Source organism: Papio anubis, chromosome 6 (genome assembly GCF_008728515.1).
Source record: "Papio anubis isolate 15944 chromosome 6, Panubis1.0, whole genome shotgun sequence".
Lineage (NCBI taxonomy): Eukaryota > Metazoa > Chordata > Mammalia > Primates > Cercopithecidae > Papio > Papio anubis.
In genome coordinates, this window is record NC_044981.1 from 37,781,740 (window position 1) to 37,800,743 (window position 19,004).

At 45.5% G+C, this 19,004-nt stretch overlaps 1 protein-coding gene across 5 annotated transcripts in view; it reads right to left on the minus strand.

The window, feature by feature from the left end:
• Positions 1-19,004, minus strand: part of KIF6 (kinesin family member 6) — a 378,196-nt gene that overhangs the window by 77,934 nt on the left and 281,258 nt on the right. For all 5 annotated transcript variants that reach the window (XM_009205064.3, XM_017957846.2, XM_009205067.4 and 2 more), the window contains 2 exons: positions 16,997-17,105; positions 5,936-5,991 (listed from right to left, as the gene is read on the minus strand). In XM_009205064.3, coding sequence (XP_009203328.2) covers positions 5,936-5,991; positions 16,997-17,105 — 165 coding nt within the window. The remainder of the gene's footprint in view (positions 1-5,935; positions 5,992-16,996; positions 17,106-19,004) is intronic.

Genomic DNA, 19,004 nt, shown 5'->3' on the forward strand with positions numbered 1-19,004 from the left:
AGAGATCTGGAATCACTGAGGAAACACAGTATAATGTTGACATGGAAATGCTGGGTAGAGGGAAGGGATGACATCTTGGCTTTTATACTTCTTACTTTTGAGAATATAGTATTTTTTTTACTCTATGGTAACACATTTTTATTTTCTGGTCCCCGATGACTCCTATGACTGCCCTTAATCAGGCCTTCTCGAGTCCTTATTTGTGCTGGTTTTGGTACATAAGCATAAATATTTCATCATACCTATTGCTACTAAACCACATCTACGTTTATGCTCTGAATTCTCTTGTATTTTTTGAAGCATCAAAAATTGTATACAGCCTGAAAACTGGAATTGTATACAGCCTGAAAATACAACCCTTCCATCCTGTTCTCCAAACCACTGAAAATGATAGTTGAAACACATGTGGGACACCGAATCCTATCAGAGCTGCTGCAAGCCCATGGGGGACCTTTGTGCAAACTAGAAAAAGGTGTGTCTTCCTATGGGCAGATGCAATGCTGAGTGGCACGCGTGGGATGCAGAGCAAGGGCAGGCTGGACTTCAGCCCCACTCACTCCCACAACTGGGCCTCAATGTGCCAAAGATGGCCTGTCATTAATCACGCTACAAAGAGCCTTTTAATTTTGGTGGGCAATGCCCGAAGCTCCTGAGCTAGGGTCTAGTTTGAGCCTTTTGTTGGGAATATCATGTAGGATAAAGGCCAAAGAATGAGGGAAACTGAGTGACAACTGAGAGAAATTTAAACTCAGAAGACGATGTCAAAGTCAGGTAAATATGAATTTATGGAGATCATATATAGTATTAAAAAGTTCTGGAGTTAGACAGAAATTCTAGTTTGGCCGCTTACAAAGGCCACTTCACTGCAACTCATTAAAAAAAAAAATCTGGCCGGGCGCGGTGGCTCATGCCTGTAATCCCAACACTTTAGGAGGCCGAGGCAGGTGGATTACGAGGTCAGGAGTTCAAGATCAGCCTGGCCAAGATGGTGAAACCCCGTCTTTACTAAAAATACAAAAAATTAGCCAGGTGTGGTGGTGTGCACCTGTAATCCCAGCTACCTGGGAGGCTGAGGCAGAGAATTGCTTGAACCCGGGAGGCGGAGGTTGCAGTGAGCCGAGATCGCCACCACTGTACTCCAGCCAGACAGAGCAAAACACCATCTCAAAAAAAAAACAAAAAACAAAAAACAGTGAAAATACCATATTTCATAGAATCTAAGACGATGTCAACTAGAAGACCAATCCCCAATACAGAGATTTTTTAAATGTGGAAAAAAAAAAAAAAAAAAAAGGCCAAATGGGCTGGTTAAATACATCCTGACAACACAGGTGTTAAGAGTGTAAAAACTGTCTCTTAGAATCTGTGACATATATGGTAATACCCACCTTACAGGTGTGTCTCCTCCCTATGAGGATTAAATGAGATAACATAGGTTAAGTTCTCAGCCCAGCCTGGAGTGAAACGCTCAATAAATGCTGAAAGCTGCTGTTATTGCTGGTGTTGTCCTTGTATGGAGCTGGCAACAAATAGTAACAAAAGGATATACTTGATCTGGGTCATCATAATCTAGCAAAACAGCCTGGATGTTGTCTTTTCCTTACTCCAGGATAAGTTACAAGAAGCAGACACGCAGGAGGTAGGTCCAAAAGTAAACCTCCAATGAAGCTTAAGTATAGAACATGCACAGAACTGACAAATAGCAAAAACGGTCTGGTTTATTCTGCCGACGGAGACCCAGATCTGAGAAATGATTTTCCCAAATCCTAAATGTACAAGAGAAACATTTTTTAACAGGGCATTAGTCAAATGGTGGGTTGGGGGGGTTCTTTGAATTTGGAGTAGGGGGAAAAAAACTTCCAGAATGTTTTGTTAGCTTTTCTAGTATTTGTTTTTCTTTTTCTTTGCCTCTCACTAACGGCTTCTTCTATTACATTCCCCGTGATTTTTGAATTGATTGCTGAGTGCCTCACTAGTGAAAACCCGCTGTGCAGCCTCCTGTGATGTGAGTTTTCATTTAGGCCTGGAGGGGTCTGTGGAGGGATGAAGAGGTGCCAAGAGGTGTCAGTCAGGCTCTTTTACCTGCCTGCAAGGCAGCTGTTTCAGGACTAGTCTGGAGACGGCCTTAAGCCAGTGAACAGCCATTCATTGTCCTTTGTTGCCAAAGACAATGCTGCCAGTGGGAGAACAGTGATGTAAAAAACCTAATGCCTGGATTCTAGTAAGCAAAAACATGCCTGGCTTATGCCACCGCCTCTAAAGCAGTCTACTTCTTTTCTCAGTTTGGGCTCAGTGGCATTTTTAGAGACATGACAGATGGAAGCAGGGTGTAAATGAACGTGTGCAAAACCCCAGCCCATGTGAAGAAAAGCAGCCTAATGATCTTGTATATAGAACAGGTAGATACAATAAAAATGGCTCTCCGACAGAAACACAGACTCTTATTATTTTTCAAGGAGATTTTAAATTGGTTACTTTTCCCATTTCTTATTTCAACTTATTTCAACATCAGGATTGATGTAAATGGTGCCTAGAGAAAGACAAAAAGGAGTTTGTAGCAAGAGTTTATCTACTAGTTGGGTTGGCTTCTTTTAAGAAAAGGAAATTATATGGAAGTTCCGACTGACTGATGATGCCATATAAAAATTAGATATTATACAGTCACTACTAAATTGATAGCCTTTAGGGAGTTTTGAGAAGGAAGGCAGCTCAAGATGCAGCTGTGGATCACAATGTCAGAGAAAAAACAAACTACCTGAGGAGACAGTGGCAACCTGAACTTTAAACATGTGGGCTGACTGGTTTGCAGTTCACAAATACAGCTTTTGTTTCTTCTCCGCAGCCCAATTACATGTGTGCCCCTCGGCATCTTAATCTTGCCTCGGGGTCCAGAGGCAGGATGTGGCCCAGTTTGGGAGCGGAGCTGAGTCACCATCCTGTGCAGACAGGGCAAATTCATGCCATGCTCCTGCCTCCTGCCTCCTAGACTCACTGAAAGGCTCCTTGGGGACTGCAAATTCCGTTTGATTTCATTTCTCCCTAAGCAAAATGCACTCACTCTATCCTAAATTTCCAGAAACTAGTGTCCTTCAGGGTTGCCTCGGAAATTTTAAATGTGTGTACAAGTTCCACCTTCCTCCTCCTTAGTCCTAATCTGGTGTCTGAGATGTCGTGACGGCAGGCTACTCCCTTAGATCAAGCACCGTGAGGCCTTATTCAGTAATGCGGCTGAGTCTCAATGACCCACTCACCCGGGCCCCTTGGATCAGAGCACAATTTGAAAGACAGGTGGCCAGGAGATGGGTCTTACTTCGGTATTTGCATAAAGTGAAGTGAAGACTGGCATTGGCTTTTTAGGCATCACTTAATTAACTATGTTCTTGGTAGCAGTGGAAGCTTGAATCTCAATACTGATGTGAGTTCTACTTGTTATTTTCTGGAAAAAACAAAAGTTTGCTTGTCCAGATCTTCTCCTAGCATATCTGGACCCTCTGAGTATGAATTATAAGCAGACATCCTCTCTGGGCAGATCAGTGACAGCCCTCACTTGGTTGGCCCTTGGATCTTGGGCAGGAAATACCTGTGCAGCTTTTAAGGCAGCTCCCAACCTGCCTGATCTTCAGAATGTGGCAAATTTGCTCCACCAACATACATGGTTGCACCACAGTTATGGGGAATTTGTAGTTATTTCCATTGTACTCAGAGTGAAAAACTAAGTATATTAGTATAGTCCATTGGTGCCTTCCATCATTAGTCTATTTCATTAATGTTGGAATGGTTTTATTTTGGTTTACAGAGTAAGATTTTTTTAAGAGCAAAACTTTGTATTATTTCTTAGGGAGAAGCAGTTTATAAAAGGTCTCTCTTATCCCTCCAAGGATGAAAACAGACCACTGAGTTCCTTGAGGTTAAGAGGATGCTGACGAATTGGCCCCGGCTTCACTGAAGTCAGCTTCCTCTTTCCCCTCCTCCTCCCCTTCAAGCCAGGTAGACTATCACTGCCCGCTGTCTGGGACTGGGCTGCCCCTCACCGAGTGTCTGCCTTCCTGCCTGAAGGAGATCAGCCTAGAATCAATTTCCTTATTGGTTTGGGTGACTGGACGCTCTGAGAATCAGATAAGCTATGGATGGACATTATCTTCAGAAAAATACAAACATTCCTAACTTCCAGTTTTTCTCATGCAGTTTTAGTATGTTCAGGAATCCAGGTCAAGAAAGGGGTTTGAAATCTGTTTTTGTGCTAGCGATCTGGCAGTCTGATGACCTTGCAGGACCCCCGTCTTAGGATAATAATTTGGTGCATAAAGTAAAATACACAGGCTTTTAAGATAAACCAATTATATTGAAATAGTTATCAAAATTGTAAAACCTTTTGTAATACAGAAATCTGTATGTGCTTTTATGTCAATGTATTAAATAAAAAGATCTAATGGTGAGTCTAATAACCACTGTAATTTTGTACTGATGAGCACAAAAGATACTTTACAACGTCTGCCCCTCTGTGATGTGACATGAAAGCCTCTGTGACTTCCACTGGGTTCATCATTGAAGTGGTGCTAAATTTCAGTTAGAGGTTAGTAAAAATAGAGGGGCATTTCTCTCCTATCAAGATGCTGGACCTTAGGTCAAGAACCCCTGAGACACAAGGATTCTGAGTGTGGCTTGTTGGGTGTGGCTCTGGGTCTGGCTGCCTCAGCCCCTTCTGTCTCAGGCCACAGGGGTGACTGTGGGGCTCCTGTTTACCGACTGAGACAAACTGAGCCTATCGTGATTTTTATATTCTGTTAGAAAAATTAAAGGGGGCACTCACAGTGGCTTCTGTCCTGTCCTCACTTGTAGGGGGAGAAAAGGGGGTAGTAAGAGAGATCAGCGGGCCAGTTGTGAGCCAGGAACTGCTGCCTTCTCCAGCACAGAGGTGAGGCCCAGGGATCCCCTCTGTGAAGCTACCCTGGGCCTGGGAGATGGGTCTCTGTGGTGTCTTTTAGTTTGGGATGAAAAAAACACAGTCCTCTTACTTTAAAAAGGATTTGAGGCTGGGTGTGGTGGCTCACCACCTGTCATCCCAGCACTTCGGGAGGCTGAGGTGGGTGGATCAGTTGAGGTCAGGAGTTCGAGACCAGACTAGCCAACGTGGTGAAACCCCATCTCTACTAAAATCACAAAAATTGGCTGGGCATGATGGCATGCACCTGTAGTCCCAGTTACATGGGAAGCTGAGGCAGGAGAATTGCTTGAACCTGGGAGGTGGAGGTTGCAGTGAGCTGAGATCATGCCACTGCACTCCAGCCTGGGCAACAGAGTGAGACTCTGTCTTAAAACAAACAAACAAAAAACAAACAAAAAACACAAATGAACAACAACAACAACAACAAAACCACGAGAATTCGAGGCACATTTTACTGAGTTGCCTCTTGCCTTAATTTCACCTTCGGTACTCACCTAAGTGGGGAGCCCTCTGTGGCAGCCTCCACCCTGGGAAGTCATGATGGCTTGTTTTTGCTTCTTATCCTCCCACCGGCTTACTGAATGATGCTAACATATCGTACCTCTGCCAAAAATGCTAAGTAGAAGCTTTGGGAGGTATAAGAGTGTTTCACCATACTTGAAATACGAAATGGCGTCTCACTGTAACCGTGAAGTTATGATTAGCTGAGCTACTGCTGAAAACACTAGGGAAAAGCACAACTCTCTGATTGGGATGCTGGAGCTCAGGTCTGTCTGAGGATGAAAAGTTCAAGTTCTAGACAAAAGAAAGTGCTTTTCCTGCTGGGTGACGGGAAGAATCACACACTTCCTAGGGAAGCCTCTCAAAGCAGCTTCCTTGGCAGGGGCTCTCCTGAAACTGGGCTTCATGGCCATTTGGAGGCACATCATGACCTGATTTTCACCAGGAAAATGGTTTCTGAAAGAGGCTCACAGAATATCATCTGCTTACCAATTTTACTTCTTGCTTCATTTATACTTTCTCCCAGGGCCTTGGCTTCAGAAAATCTGGAGGGGAAAAAAAAATGAAAATTATAGTTTTTTCTGTTCATCCTACATGATATTTTAAAAATAATAGATTTCTGAGAGGCCACTAAAATATGATGAAACTTTATTGAAAGACACAAAAGAAAAATCGAAATAAGTAAAATATGTTAGGCTTAAAAATAGAGAGAAAATTGGTATTAATGATAGGTATTGTTAATTTTTACTCTATCCAGCACAGGATCTGTATTCTCATATTCTCTCACTTATGGCTTTTAATTTACATGGTTTCATGATGTAAGGATATCAGAGTAAAGCCTGGCTGTAAGGTTTCTGTTCTGCGTTCTATTGATTATGATACCAAGATCTTATAACCAAAGAATATATACTTAAATAACTTTTTTCTGATTATCAAATAATATATCAGAGGTTGTAAAACTATGGCTGGTTATGAGACAAATCCGGCCTGCTGCCTGTTTCTGTAAATAAAGTCGTCCTGGAACACCGCCACCCCTATTCACCGGCGCATTGTCTGTGGCTGCTTTCACGCTACAAGACAGAGTCGACTAGATGTGATGGAGACTGCGCGGCCTACGACACTGAAAATATCTTCGACCTGGCCCTTTATAAAAGAAATTTGCTGATTCCTGTTATGTACCATTATTAAACCAGATTTTGAAAATATAAAAACAAGAAAAAATTTCCCAAGTACTCCTCTACCCAGAAATAAGCACATGTGATACACGTATCCACCCAGTCTTCTATAGATCCAGTATTTATAGGGTTGGGATCATACTGCAGGTATGATTTTGTGCCCTGATTTTTTTTTTTTTCACTTAGAAGTCCTTCCCTATATTATGAGACGCTTACCTTTGATGGCTGCATGCTAGTCTACCAGATTGTTGTGCTAATGTTTAGTGAGTGATTCCTTTATGTTTCTGGCCTATGTTTATGAGACACCCACGATGAGCCAACTATGTGCTAGAGAAGCAGACAGGACATGGCCTAAGTGAGAACATGTAGTTCAGTCCCTATACGTAGTGGGCCCTCATGAAATGTTAGTTGCTTTCCCTCCTCTCCTTTCTGCCATGAAGTTAAAGAGACAATTGAAAGCCTATGAAAGCAAGCACCTAATATATGGCCAAATTAAATGACTGTGCCTTGGAGGGTGCTAGTCATGCCATTAGAGTTTGACTAGGGAGTGACCTGTCCATGAGTGAGTGGGGAGCCGTCAGGAAAGCTTCATGTACAAGGTGGGAGTGACCTGGGTTTTGTGGATCCAGAGGAGTTTTTAGAAAATGTTTTATTATGAAAATTTCCAAATATACACAAAATAGAATAGTAGAATGAATCCTAACATACCCAGCATCATATTTTATTAATTGTCCAGTTTTATTTCAACTATTTCCCCCCCGCCTCTTCTCTTCTCACTTCCCCCTCTCTAATATCCTGGCAAATCCCAGATATCCTATTGTTTTATCCTTGAACACTTTAGTTGCCTGGGATTGTGTTGGAGGAAGTGAGCAGAGGAGGGCATTCCAGGCAGGGGAACAACATAAGCAAAGGCCAGAGTGCCACGACTGCTCTGTGTTGGATGGAAAAGAAGTGTGAATTATGTCATTGCTATTTTCCAAATCTGTCTGCTTGGCCTGGGACTGCAGACAGGAGGTTTTTAGGGAAGGGGACTAAACTTTTTCTCAATGTTAGCTTCTTGGGACTCCGCCCCTGGCTCCCTTATTAAGGCTGGTCATGCTCATCGTAGATTATGTATGTCCTCTCCTCAGCGATGGCCTGTCACCTTCCAGGGAGAAGTACAGTTCCACTTGATGCAATTCAGACATTTACACGATGCACAGGTCACAGTGCTGGGCTCTATGGGCTCACATGGCCTCTGCTGCTGGGCAGGGATAAGGTGACTTTTGCTGCAGGCCCTTCAGAAGATGAGGACCATCTTCAACCCTCCACTCTGCCAAGGGAGGGCCTATGACCATTTCATCACTGTTCTGTCCATCCCCAGTACCTAGGATTTATAGGATCTGACAGTCACACATTGCTCAATGAGTGACTCCTCCCATTTCCTATTCCATAGACGTCTAGAAGCTTTAGACACTTTGGAATAAGGAAAATACAAGAGCAAGGGTGCAAAACTGCTGAAATTCACACCAGTGCTAGAGGAAACCAGAGTACAGATAGAAAAGGAAGATAACACAAGCAGAAGAGGGACTTTCCACTGCAGTGCTGCCCAGAGAAGCCCTGACAGATCTGGGATGGAGTTCCCCAGCCTTGGAGGTGCCCAGATGTGTCTGGGGGGCCTGGCAGAGGGAGCCGCTGAGTGCTGTGGTCAGCTCTCTCCAAAGAGCCGCCCTGCTCCAGAGCTGGCAGCAACTGTGGGGAAAGCCACGAGCTGTTCCTCTCTTGCTGTTGCAGCCCAGTCCTGAGCTAAAAAGGGCTTTCCCACTAGAGAGGTGTGGTCTGAGGGCTGTGCAGTCTTCATGAGACCATTTTCCCATCACTTGGGAAGTTGTCACCACTCCAGGCCACCCCACCCACATGTGTTCCTGATCCCTGGTTGTCAAGACAAACTCTGAAAGGCCCAACCCTGAGTGTGGAGAGGGAAAGAGCAAGTGTCAAGGGAAGTAGGAGAGATGAGAAGGCTAAAGACTCGGTTAGGAAAGATGCGAGAAAGAGGGTGACCCCATCAGTGCTGCCACGTGCTTCCTGGCCCACCTGCATCTCCACGCCTCTCCAGCCAGCCCCAGTCTCCCTCCCTCCTCACTTGCTCCCTTTCCTCCTGCCCCTCTGTCTGAATTCTGCTCACCTAAACTTCACCAGGGGGAGTTTCCTGCCTCCTGATTTTCTAAAAGCACATCCTCATCCATGAGATGGCCAGAAGCCAACTTCTGGCCAAGGGGACATTGCACCCCTGTACAATATCCTAAGGTGCTGCTCACTGCTGAGGAGATGTGGCCTATGGTGATGAGGCTGCACCTTGAGGAGGGGCAGAGAGGTTGTGTAGCTCAGCCAGGACCACTGACGACCGCCCGAGGGTTTCTTTCTACTGGTGCCAAAGCATTCCTATTAGGGCATCATTAGTTGTGTGGCTGACTTTGGGGAATGGAAGGTAGCTGGGTGCAGTTCCAGTGTGGATGCAGGCAGGCTGCTGTGTCACCTGCACACAAAGTCCTGTGCAGGGGCAGGGGCTGGACTTGGAAGGGAGAAGGAATGCAATGCTCTGGTGTTCTACTAGCGTGGCTTCCCGTAACACCTGGCCTCCTCCTTTATAGCTCCCACTATGTGCCAGGCAGGTACTCACAGACCCTGGGGAAATGCTCCGTCATTGGCTTCCAAGAGCCTGGCTCTTCTGTCTTTTTCCCCCTCTCTCTGGCACCTCCTTCTCAGTCTCCTTTGCTGACGTGTTCTGCAGCCTGTTCCTTGAATGTCAATAATCCACAGGATTTGGTCCTAGGCCCACTCCTCACTTTCCCTACTCCCTATCGGCATTCCCTTTATGCCAGCGTGTCCTTGGCTATCTCAACGGACATCTCTCAAATTTCCATCTCAGCCCTGCTTTAGTTCCTGACTCAGGTATCCAACAGCCTGTTTGATACTTTGAAGATAATTAAAATCAACTGTACCCAAAGAGAACTAATCACCTGCCCTGAACACCTCCCCTGTTCTTCCTGTTGTTCCTGTCTCAATGCATGACACCATCACTTATGGATGGCTCATGTCAGTAACCCGCATGCCATCCTTTGCCCCTCTCTCCATTAGCACCTTCCCTCAATCCTGGAGTTTCAGTCATTCTCCATCCTCGATATCTACCAGAGCATTCCAGTTAGCTCCAACTGCCTGAGAGCCGAATGCTGTCATCTCTCTCCCAGATTATTGCAACCACTGCTTGCTCCTTCCCCTGCATTTGCACTGCCTGTCCGCAGGCTAGTCCCCACACTTTAGCCTGAGTGATTCTTCTTAAGGCAAACCTGGTCCTGTTACTCCCCTGCTCAAAACTCCCCAGTGCTTCCCAGTGACCTCGGGAGAAAGTCCAAATTCCCTAACAGAGTGAAGTAGACTCTTCATGCTCTGGCTCCTGCTGCCTTCTCCAGCTTCTTCTTTTCATCTCCACAACCTTCCCAGGCTGGCCCGAATCTCAGTTTCATCAAGTGTCACACTGTCTCTCATCTTGGGGACGTCCCCTTTACTTGGAGCCTGTCTTTTCCCCTGGCTAATTTCTGCCTAACCCCTCAGTTTCCACAGTGATGTCTCCTCCTCTGGATAGCTCTCCAGGACTGTGCAGGTCTACAATGCGTGACACTTCGGTGTCCCCAGCACCCTGCACTTCTGCCATTGTAGGCAGACGGCATACTATATGTGAATTGCCTGTTTACTTGTTTTCCTTTCAATACGGTAAGCTCCATGAGGAGAGGAACCACGTCTGCTTAATTCACTCTTATCTCTGGGGCTTAGAACAGGGGTTTGTACCCAGTAAGCATTCCATAAATATTTGTAGACTAAAAGAAGATAAGCATGTGAGCAAGTGTGTGTGCAAAGGCAACGTGTGCAAGTGAAGAGCACTGAATTGGAAGTCAGAGTAGGACCAAATGCCTACGTCACCTCTTAGCAGCTGGGTCTCAGGCTCTTCATTTCTAGGATTAGAAAGAGATGCCTGTCAGGGCTGGGTTGATGTGGAAAGAGCATGCATGCAAATGTGTTTTGTGTGTCATAAATTCATTATGACCATGGCCTGGCAGTGTAGGAACTCCCAGTAGGGAATGTGATGGACTGTGAGGGAATGTGTGTGGGAAGCAGTAACCACAGACAATAGTTTGTCTCAGCAAACCAAAGGATTAGAAGGGATCTCTGCAAGTCAATGGTCAAGGACACTCAAGATGGTTGCTGAGTTTCTCATCTTCAACGGGAATAAAAAGGATGGGGGAATTGAGGGAGAATCTGACGTTAAGTTCCAAGACCAGTTCCAGAAAGAATCCCATCCTGCTGTGGGTGTGTCCGGTGGAGATACTCATCATGACTGGGGAAGCAGCTGGCTCTGCCCCACACACCATTCACTAGGGATCATGGGCAGTGGCTGCTTTTACCCATGGGCCAAAGAGACGGGCTGATGTTCATCAGCCACTCAGTCCCCATGAGCCTCTGCACCCAGATGCCCTGTCATGCCAGCTGAGATTGCTTCCTGAGGATGGTGGGCAAATATGTGTTTGAGGGCAAAGGGTTCCTACAACATCTTTCCTACTTTTCTTGTCTAGAACAACTAACTTAATATGTTACTTTTTCATAGCGTGAACATCCAATACCCTTCCCTGTCAGAGAGGAGGACAGAAGACTGGACCTATATTTTGCCATTTTTTTCCAACTTGTACCTTGTGCCCTGGCTGCCTCCACTTTACTGTGATGAAGATCCACCCTTTGTTCCCCTTATGCTTTTTAAAACATGCCAGTATTCCTTTTCTGTTTCATTTCTCCGGCTATGACCTCCCTCTCTCGCCTCCAATTGATCAGCTCCTCCTCTGACCCTCCAGAAGCCTGCTGCGCCCTCCTGCTTCTCGGAAGCTGTAAGTCTTCTCCAGCCATTTTCTTGGCTGCCAAGATTTCTCAAAGTCAATTTCAAATTGTCATTCACAAACAAAAAAAGTGTTTTTTGAGTACCTGTTTTTTTTTTTTTTGTGGCCAGCACTGCTTTTAAAATTGTGGAGAGGCTGAGAAGATTTTAATCTAATCTCTGCTCTCAGAGTTTATCATTTTAGTTCAGCAGAAAAGATGTAAATACAAAAGGAAGAAAGGGAAAAATCATAAAGGTTAAAATGAAAGTCTAATGGGGGCCAGGAAACTCCTCCTCGCCATGGGAGTTACCTCCTGATGGTGCCACATGGTTTCTCTCCGCCCTCGGTCCGGTTTTCCTGTTGGTTTTAGATGGCTGTTCGATTCTATGTCAGAAGGATCCAACTGAGTGAAGGGGTGCTTTGCTTTGTTTAGTTTACATTTTCAACACCTGCATTTCCAATAGCAGTTAAACTCCCCATTTATTTCTTCTTTTGTTATTGAATGGGACTCTGAGACTGACGGATTCAGTTTGTATGAAAAATCTGCCACAAAAGAAAGTTAGCTTGCAGAGCCTGGGCACTGGTATTTGCCAAGCATGGGGTTTCCAGCCTCTCTTCACATTATTGTATACTATAGGGATGAGTCATGCCTGGAAAATGTAGTGATTGTGAATTGCAATTGTCCTCTGCTGAAAAATCCGGCTTAAGAATTGGCTCACATGCTCTAGTTCACCAAAGGGCGAACATCCTATTCGTGTGCCAACATCTTATTTCTCTTGTCACAGACAGGCAGCACAACTTCCTCGGACTGGGGACCAGAGCTTAGAGATGCTAGAGATTCCCTGTGAGAGCAGCAAAGGGTGCAGGAAAAAGGGGAAGAAAAACCTTTCTATTAAGTAACATGGGGCTGAGTGCATTGGCTTACACCTGTAATCCCAGCACTTTGGGAGGCCCAGGGAGGGAGGAGGATCATTTGAGCCCAGGTGTTTGAGACCACCTTTGGCAACATAAAGGAACCTTATCTCTACAAAAAGTAAAATTAGTCAGGCATGGTGGCATGCATCTGTAGTCCCAGCTACTCAGGAGGCTGAGGCAGGAGGATCAGTTGAATCCAGGAGGTTGAGGCTGCAGTAAGCCTTGATCACATCACTGCACTCCAGCCTGGGCGACAGAGTGAGACTCTGTCTCTTCAAAAAAAGGTAACGTGGAATGAAGGGGATGGGGGAAACACTCACTGTCCCCTCCTGCAAATCTAAATCAATTCTTATACTCTGGGGTGGGGCTGAGAGAGTCAGAAGAGATTGTGGGTTACCAATAATCCCCGCATTTGTGCTTAGAACCTACTTGCTATGGGTTACAGAGGCTGAACTCATTCAAGGCTTTTGCGTGGGGGCAATTAGTTCCAGCCCCTATTTAGTGGCATTTTGCCAACATAATGTCCCAACACCAGCACGGTCAGACCACAGAATTAGTCTGACGTGAGAGGTTTGGGGTGAAATGGGAGTCCAGGCTGGTGGGTCCTGGTTGCTGAGGTCTGTTAGGAAGCTGAGGCTTCGAGATGAGGCAGGAAGCCGTAACTGAATTCCACCCTGAGTCAACCCCTCCAGTCCGTGTCTGTATTCCCAGAACTGCCCATCTTCTCACAGTTGGGCCACATGAGTCCTTCCTGTCACTAGATGGACTGGGAGCAAATGTGTGGAAGGGGCCCGGGTTACTGGAAGAGCATTTCCTAAAGGAAGGGTGGCATGGAAGTGGCCCTATGAGCGTCTGTGAGGCCTTCCTTTGATGTCTGTTTTTGAAACCCTGCTTCTGCAGTTATTTGTTTTCATACAAGAACATTTTTCTTATTCCTCTTCCTTAAGGAGATATGAACATGTAATATCTAATAATTCAATACTCTCCATCAATGCAAATAACACCTCCAATCCTAAGAAAGGGGTAGGTTCTGGGTTACATCCCCTATACCAAATAGTCCTTTAATGGTTAGTACTACAGGAACATTAAACAGATATAGAAATTTTTAAAAAAATATGGGCCAGTTTCCTGACTTTTCATTTGATTTAAAAAGACGGATTTACTGCTGGGAAAACCTCTTTTCAGAGGAAAGCTTGTGTGAGTTTTATTAGTTCCCTTGCACTATGGCCACAAGGAAGATGGGATCATCGGTATTGCCAGCCCATCCTGCACACCTTAGGTATGTTTAAACTCAAAAGCACATTTGTCGTGTGGGTTGTCAGAACTCCACTGTACAGAGTTAAGTGAGCTCTATATTAGAAGGCTTTGGAAGACCACAACATCCTCATCCCACTCACCCCAGACCCCAATCCCTGCTGAAAATAGACCTAAACTCAGGTTACAAACCAGAACCAGAAACAATGCCAGCTTTAGAATAAGAAAGATGAAGTGCTATGTTCTCCCTAAGCCAGTGGTTCTTCGACTTGAGCATGTGTAAGAATCACTTGGTAATTTTTTTTTAACCTGTAGGGTTTGAGAGATCTTACCTTAGAGATTCTGGATCTCATGGTTTCTGGACACTGTCTAAGCCAGTGGTTTTCAAACCTACTTGCTACTGGAATCTGCTTTTTAAAAAGAGATGCTCAGCTTGCCCCTAATTTAATTAGAATATCTGGGGAGTCAGGGCCAGGCTTTGGTAGCTTTTAAAAACTCTATGGGTTCTTTTAATATGAAGCCAGTTATGAGTCCCTTGTGCAAGCGAAGAAGCCTCCCGTATAGACATGGCTGAAGGCTCTTTGGAAGTCTTTTGGATGAGGCAGCTAGCTTGACATGCTTATCTTCAGACAGACAAGGTATCCTGCCCCAACACATCCAACTGGCCATATTAAAAATTCATGACTTACAACATGGATAAGCATTAGAAGACTTGTGAAACCCTTGGATTTACAGGCTGAAATTTGTGCAGATGTGCATATGTCCCCCTTTCTAGGGAGACAGTCCTCAGCTTCACTGGATTCGCTTTATTTTCTCCCCTATCCCCTTGTTTTATTCATTTACTCATTAATTCCTTTTTATCCCCATGCCCTGCTCCCATTCTTGCAGGTAAAATATGCTAAAGTATATCTGGAACTCATAAAGTATACCAGGGACTCATAAAGTATACCTTTTTGCTAAAGTATATCTTTTTGTTTGCATGTTTTTCTTTGCTTTCTGTGGATCTATTTGTAATTAATCTGAATGATGTGCTCTTACTCAGGGCTATGCTTTTAAGATCTATGTTAATTGGTATGCATACATGTAATCCATGACTCCCACCTGCTGCATCCTGCTTCATGGGGCATCCGCATTATTCTGCCTGTCTACTTCCCCAGTGATGAATACTCAGCATATTTCCAACTCTCCTTGGCCATGAATAGCCAAGGTTGCTCACAGCAGCCCGGTGTATGTCCCCTTAAAAACCTGCATGAGAACTTCTTGGGAAATATACCCAGAAGAGGAATTGCTGGGTCACAGTGGGAAGCAAGTAGTTCTTTTGACTAGGAAGGGCTGGACTGCCCTCCATATACAGAACCATATACTCCCATTCCCTTCACTGGATTCCTGAATGAGCTGAGATCTGCCCTCTGGTAAAGTGTAAAAGCCAGGATGATAGTCTAGGCTGGGCCTTTGACCCTCATTGCAGTTTGCTTTTCTGTTTGCCTTTCTTTTTCCTTCTTCTGGGTCTACCTTCTTTCCCATTCCCTGTGGCTGCTGTGTTAAACCTTCATCACCACCCTCAAGTCTCCTATTCTACTGCAACTTCTTTTTCACAGAGAAAATGGAGGTTGTCTTTAATTTTCTCTCTCCTTTTCTCAGTGTGCCAATGTCAGCCCCATCTTGATTTATTTTTCCATTCTTGCTCCCTTCCAGGGCTACCCTCCACCGAGCTTTTATTCCCTACCTTCCTGTCTTCCAGGAGCCTTGCTGTGTCAGCTTTTCCTGTTGTTTCTCTACCTCTCTCTTACCATTGGCTTATTCTGTGGTCTATAATATTAGCCAATTCTTTCCCATCCTGAAACCAACTTCCCTTCTACTTAAGCTACCTCTCTTCATTCTTTTTAAAAATGTTTTTCGGCCAGGCGCAGTGGCTCATGCCTGTAATCCCAGCACTTTGGGAGGCCAAGGTGGGCGGATCACGAGGTCAGCAGATCGAGATCATCCTGGCTAACATGGTGAAACCCCGTCTCTACTAAAACTACAAAAAAATTAGCCGGGCATGGTGGTGGGTGCCTGTAGTCCCAGCTACTCGGGAGGCTGAGGCAGGAGAGTTGCTTGAACCTGGGAGGTGGAGGTTGCAGCGAGCCAAGAGCACACCACTGCACTCCAGGCTGGGCAACAGAGAAAGACTCCGTCTCAAAAAAAAAAAAAAAAAAAAAAATGTTTTTCATCTATCACCAACTTTTTAAATGCAATGACATTTCTTCTCACTCACTCCTCCATGCCTGGCAGTCCAGCCAATGGCCTTCTAGTTGCAAAATCTCTGTGCACTTCCCAGTTCCCTCCTGCTTATTTCTCTGTCGTATCTGACACTACTGGCAGTCTGCTTCTTCTTGGAGGTGGCTCTCCTCTTGACTTGGCTCTCAGGACATTATTTTCTCCTGGTTCACCCCCTCTTCTTTCTGCTTCTTCTCAGTCTCCATCATGGCCTCCTTTCCCTTATGGCTCCCCTCTTTAGGCCTCAGCACTGCCACATGTCCTCCTGAGAGCTCATCTACTTCTTAGGCCTCCTGAGTTGTCATATGATTCTCAAACCCGGATCTCATTTTAATTCAACAAGTAGTTCTTGAAAACTTACTGCGTGCTAGGATCCAGAGTCCCATGTGACATATGAGAGTTCACTCTTCTGAGCTCTAGACCCCTACATCTGATAGAGTTTGTTTGCTACAGTTTGAGGATATGTGTATACCTCACAGACTAGCTAAAATAAATTATATACCTCTAAGTAAGCTTCTTTTGAAGGGGTCCAGAACATAGCCCTGTCTGACAACATGTCAGCAGATAATCCTGGCTGCTCTGATTTTAGCCTGGAGAAGGCACCAAAGGTCTCTGGGTCACAAGATGTGCACATATTTTCTTTGACTAAGACAGGACTGCTCTCTAGAACAGCTGGAGTGCCTGCAGTTCTAAGAATATAATTTGGTCCATAGATTTTTTTCCCTCTCCTTTGGAACAGTAAGACATGGACAGAGTACAGGCTGATGAGAATGACCGTATGATGTGAGAATTGTAAATCATGTTGATACTGTCAGTAACAGACCCTGCCTTAAAGTTGCTTACCCCAATAGTACTGGGACAGTGAGGCTCACACATGAAGGAGAATTGTACCAGGCTGGACATAATTAAATGGGAAACTGAATAAACATTATGCCTTTCTTGTAATAGTTGAGTTGGGCAGATTAGGAAGGACAGAGTAAGCAAATCTCCCCTAGGCTGGCCTGGCCGAGCCTCGGAGGACCAGCTGCTCCCTGAGACAGCCTTACCTCTGTTTCAGAATCTGTTTGTTGTCATCGATGGTAACGCTGTCAGCGTGGTCCCTCTTGAAGATTTCAAAAGCCTCCTGGCGTCCTAAAGACATTTCCTCTCTCATTCCTGTTTGGAGACACAGGGAAATGGGCTCAGTCATGGCATCAGGATCCTATTAATTTCATTGTCACTTTAGTCAGACCACAAAACCAGCCCTGGCTCCAAGAGGCCCACAGCAGAGAGGCTCTGACCAGACAGGTGGCCCCAGGCTCTTCCAGCTGGCCACCAACCCGCCTAGGAGGCCCTTCCAGTGCCACCCGCTGCACCCCACAGGACTGTGCCTGCACAGCCATGTGACTCGTGGGGGGCGGGGTTTGGAACGCCTGCCTGCTCGGAGGAAATGAAAACCAGAACGCCAAGCCCTGGATTGCCGGGGACGTCTGCAAATGTATTTTCTTGCCATCGTTCAGTGCCACATTTCTCCCTGGTATGCCCTATTTTGTTTTTCTATTAAATTTCCAGGCATTTAGTTAAAGGAATTATAATCCAAACTGAAAGATAGCATCTAGAAAATTCTGCTCTTAGTCTCTGTGTAACAATTCATTCTTGTTTCCTGTGGTTAGTGAGGGGGTCTCTGCTTTTCTTCAGGAGTTAAGTTCTCAATCACAAGACCCATGAGCTGGCAATGGCAGGGGTCCCTAGGTCATCTCTAACTTCAATATCCTGTATCGCCTTTGCCAACCCTCACTGCTGGGCGCTGTTCAGAGTTTAACTTCTGGAGCCACGGTCAGTACAGCCAGGGCCAGGCTCTCTTCCTCACCACCTCCCGGAATGAGCGTCAGTGCAGATGTGTGCCTGGGACCCCTCAGTGAGAGCTGAATTTACCACTGGATTTTGGATGCATCTACAGAGCCATTTTTTTAAATGCTTCCACCCTTGTTTCCTTTGCTTGGGAGGCCTTTTCCCACGTTTTCCTCTAGTGACTCTATCTCCGTGGAGCTTTTGTCAAAGCCCAGGCAGAACAAACCTTCTTTCCACCATGTTACTTATCAATACGCCTATAACACCCACAGCCCAGTGGTGGACACTGTCACTTCACATGACAATCCTTTCTGGTGAAATGTAAGTTTCTCAGGGGGTAGAGATAATGGTTTTTTGTTTGTTTGTTTTGTGAATCCTTGTGTCTTGTTCAATGTCTGGCACTTAGAAGGTGCTCAGCATACATCTGTGAAACGAATCAGGTTGAGAATGAAGCTGGGTGGTGCCGAGCCTTGCTCTTGCTGTGGGAACACAGTCCGGGGTTAGTGAGGCTTACTCTGAGGCCAAGGGTTCTGCACAGGCTTTCATATGGGCCACATACCACATCTCCTCTTGCCTGGAAAAAACTCTCTGAGTCCCATCACCCATCCTAAGGGTGAGTAACTGGACTAGCCCATATGACACCAATTTAATGATTACTGTTGATAAAAATAGCACCGTGAAGAATGTCTAAATGGTGAGGCACACAAAGACACCCCGCCCTTTTCCGATCAGAAGCAAATGGGGACGACTCGGCTTTGTCTCCACATCTGCCTTGCACACTCTAGAATTGAGTAGGCCTGGGAATCCGCTTATGTGAGATGCGGAAAGATGATCCCTGGTGCATGAGAGACATTGAGGGGCACGTTTCACCAGCAGAGCCCATCAGGAGCCAGCGGATTAATTCCATACCTCTCCCCTGTCCGGGTCTGCACCCAGTTCTAACAGTGCATGCCTTTTGCTACATAATAAAATAATAACAGACGGTAGAGGGCATGAGACTTTGGACTGGAGTTAGGGAAGAGAAAAGCTCCACAGAGACCACACTGGAACCTGCTTGTGGAATCCCCAAATTGCCTCCCGCAGGGGAGCTGATGAGCAGGCTTCCACCAACAGAGGTGTGGGGGTGGTAGGTGAAAGGGGTGTGGGGGTGGGGAGTGAAAGGCTGCTCAAAAAGCTGCAGGGAAGAAGAGTTCACAGCCTCTTCCCTCTCAGGCTCTGCTTTCT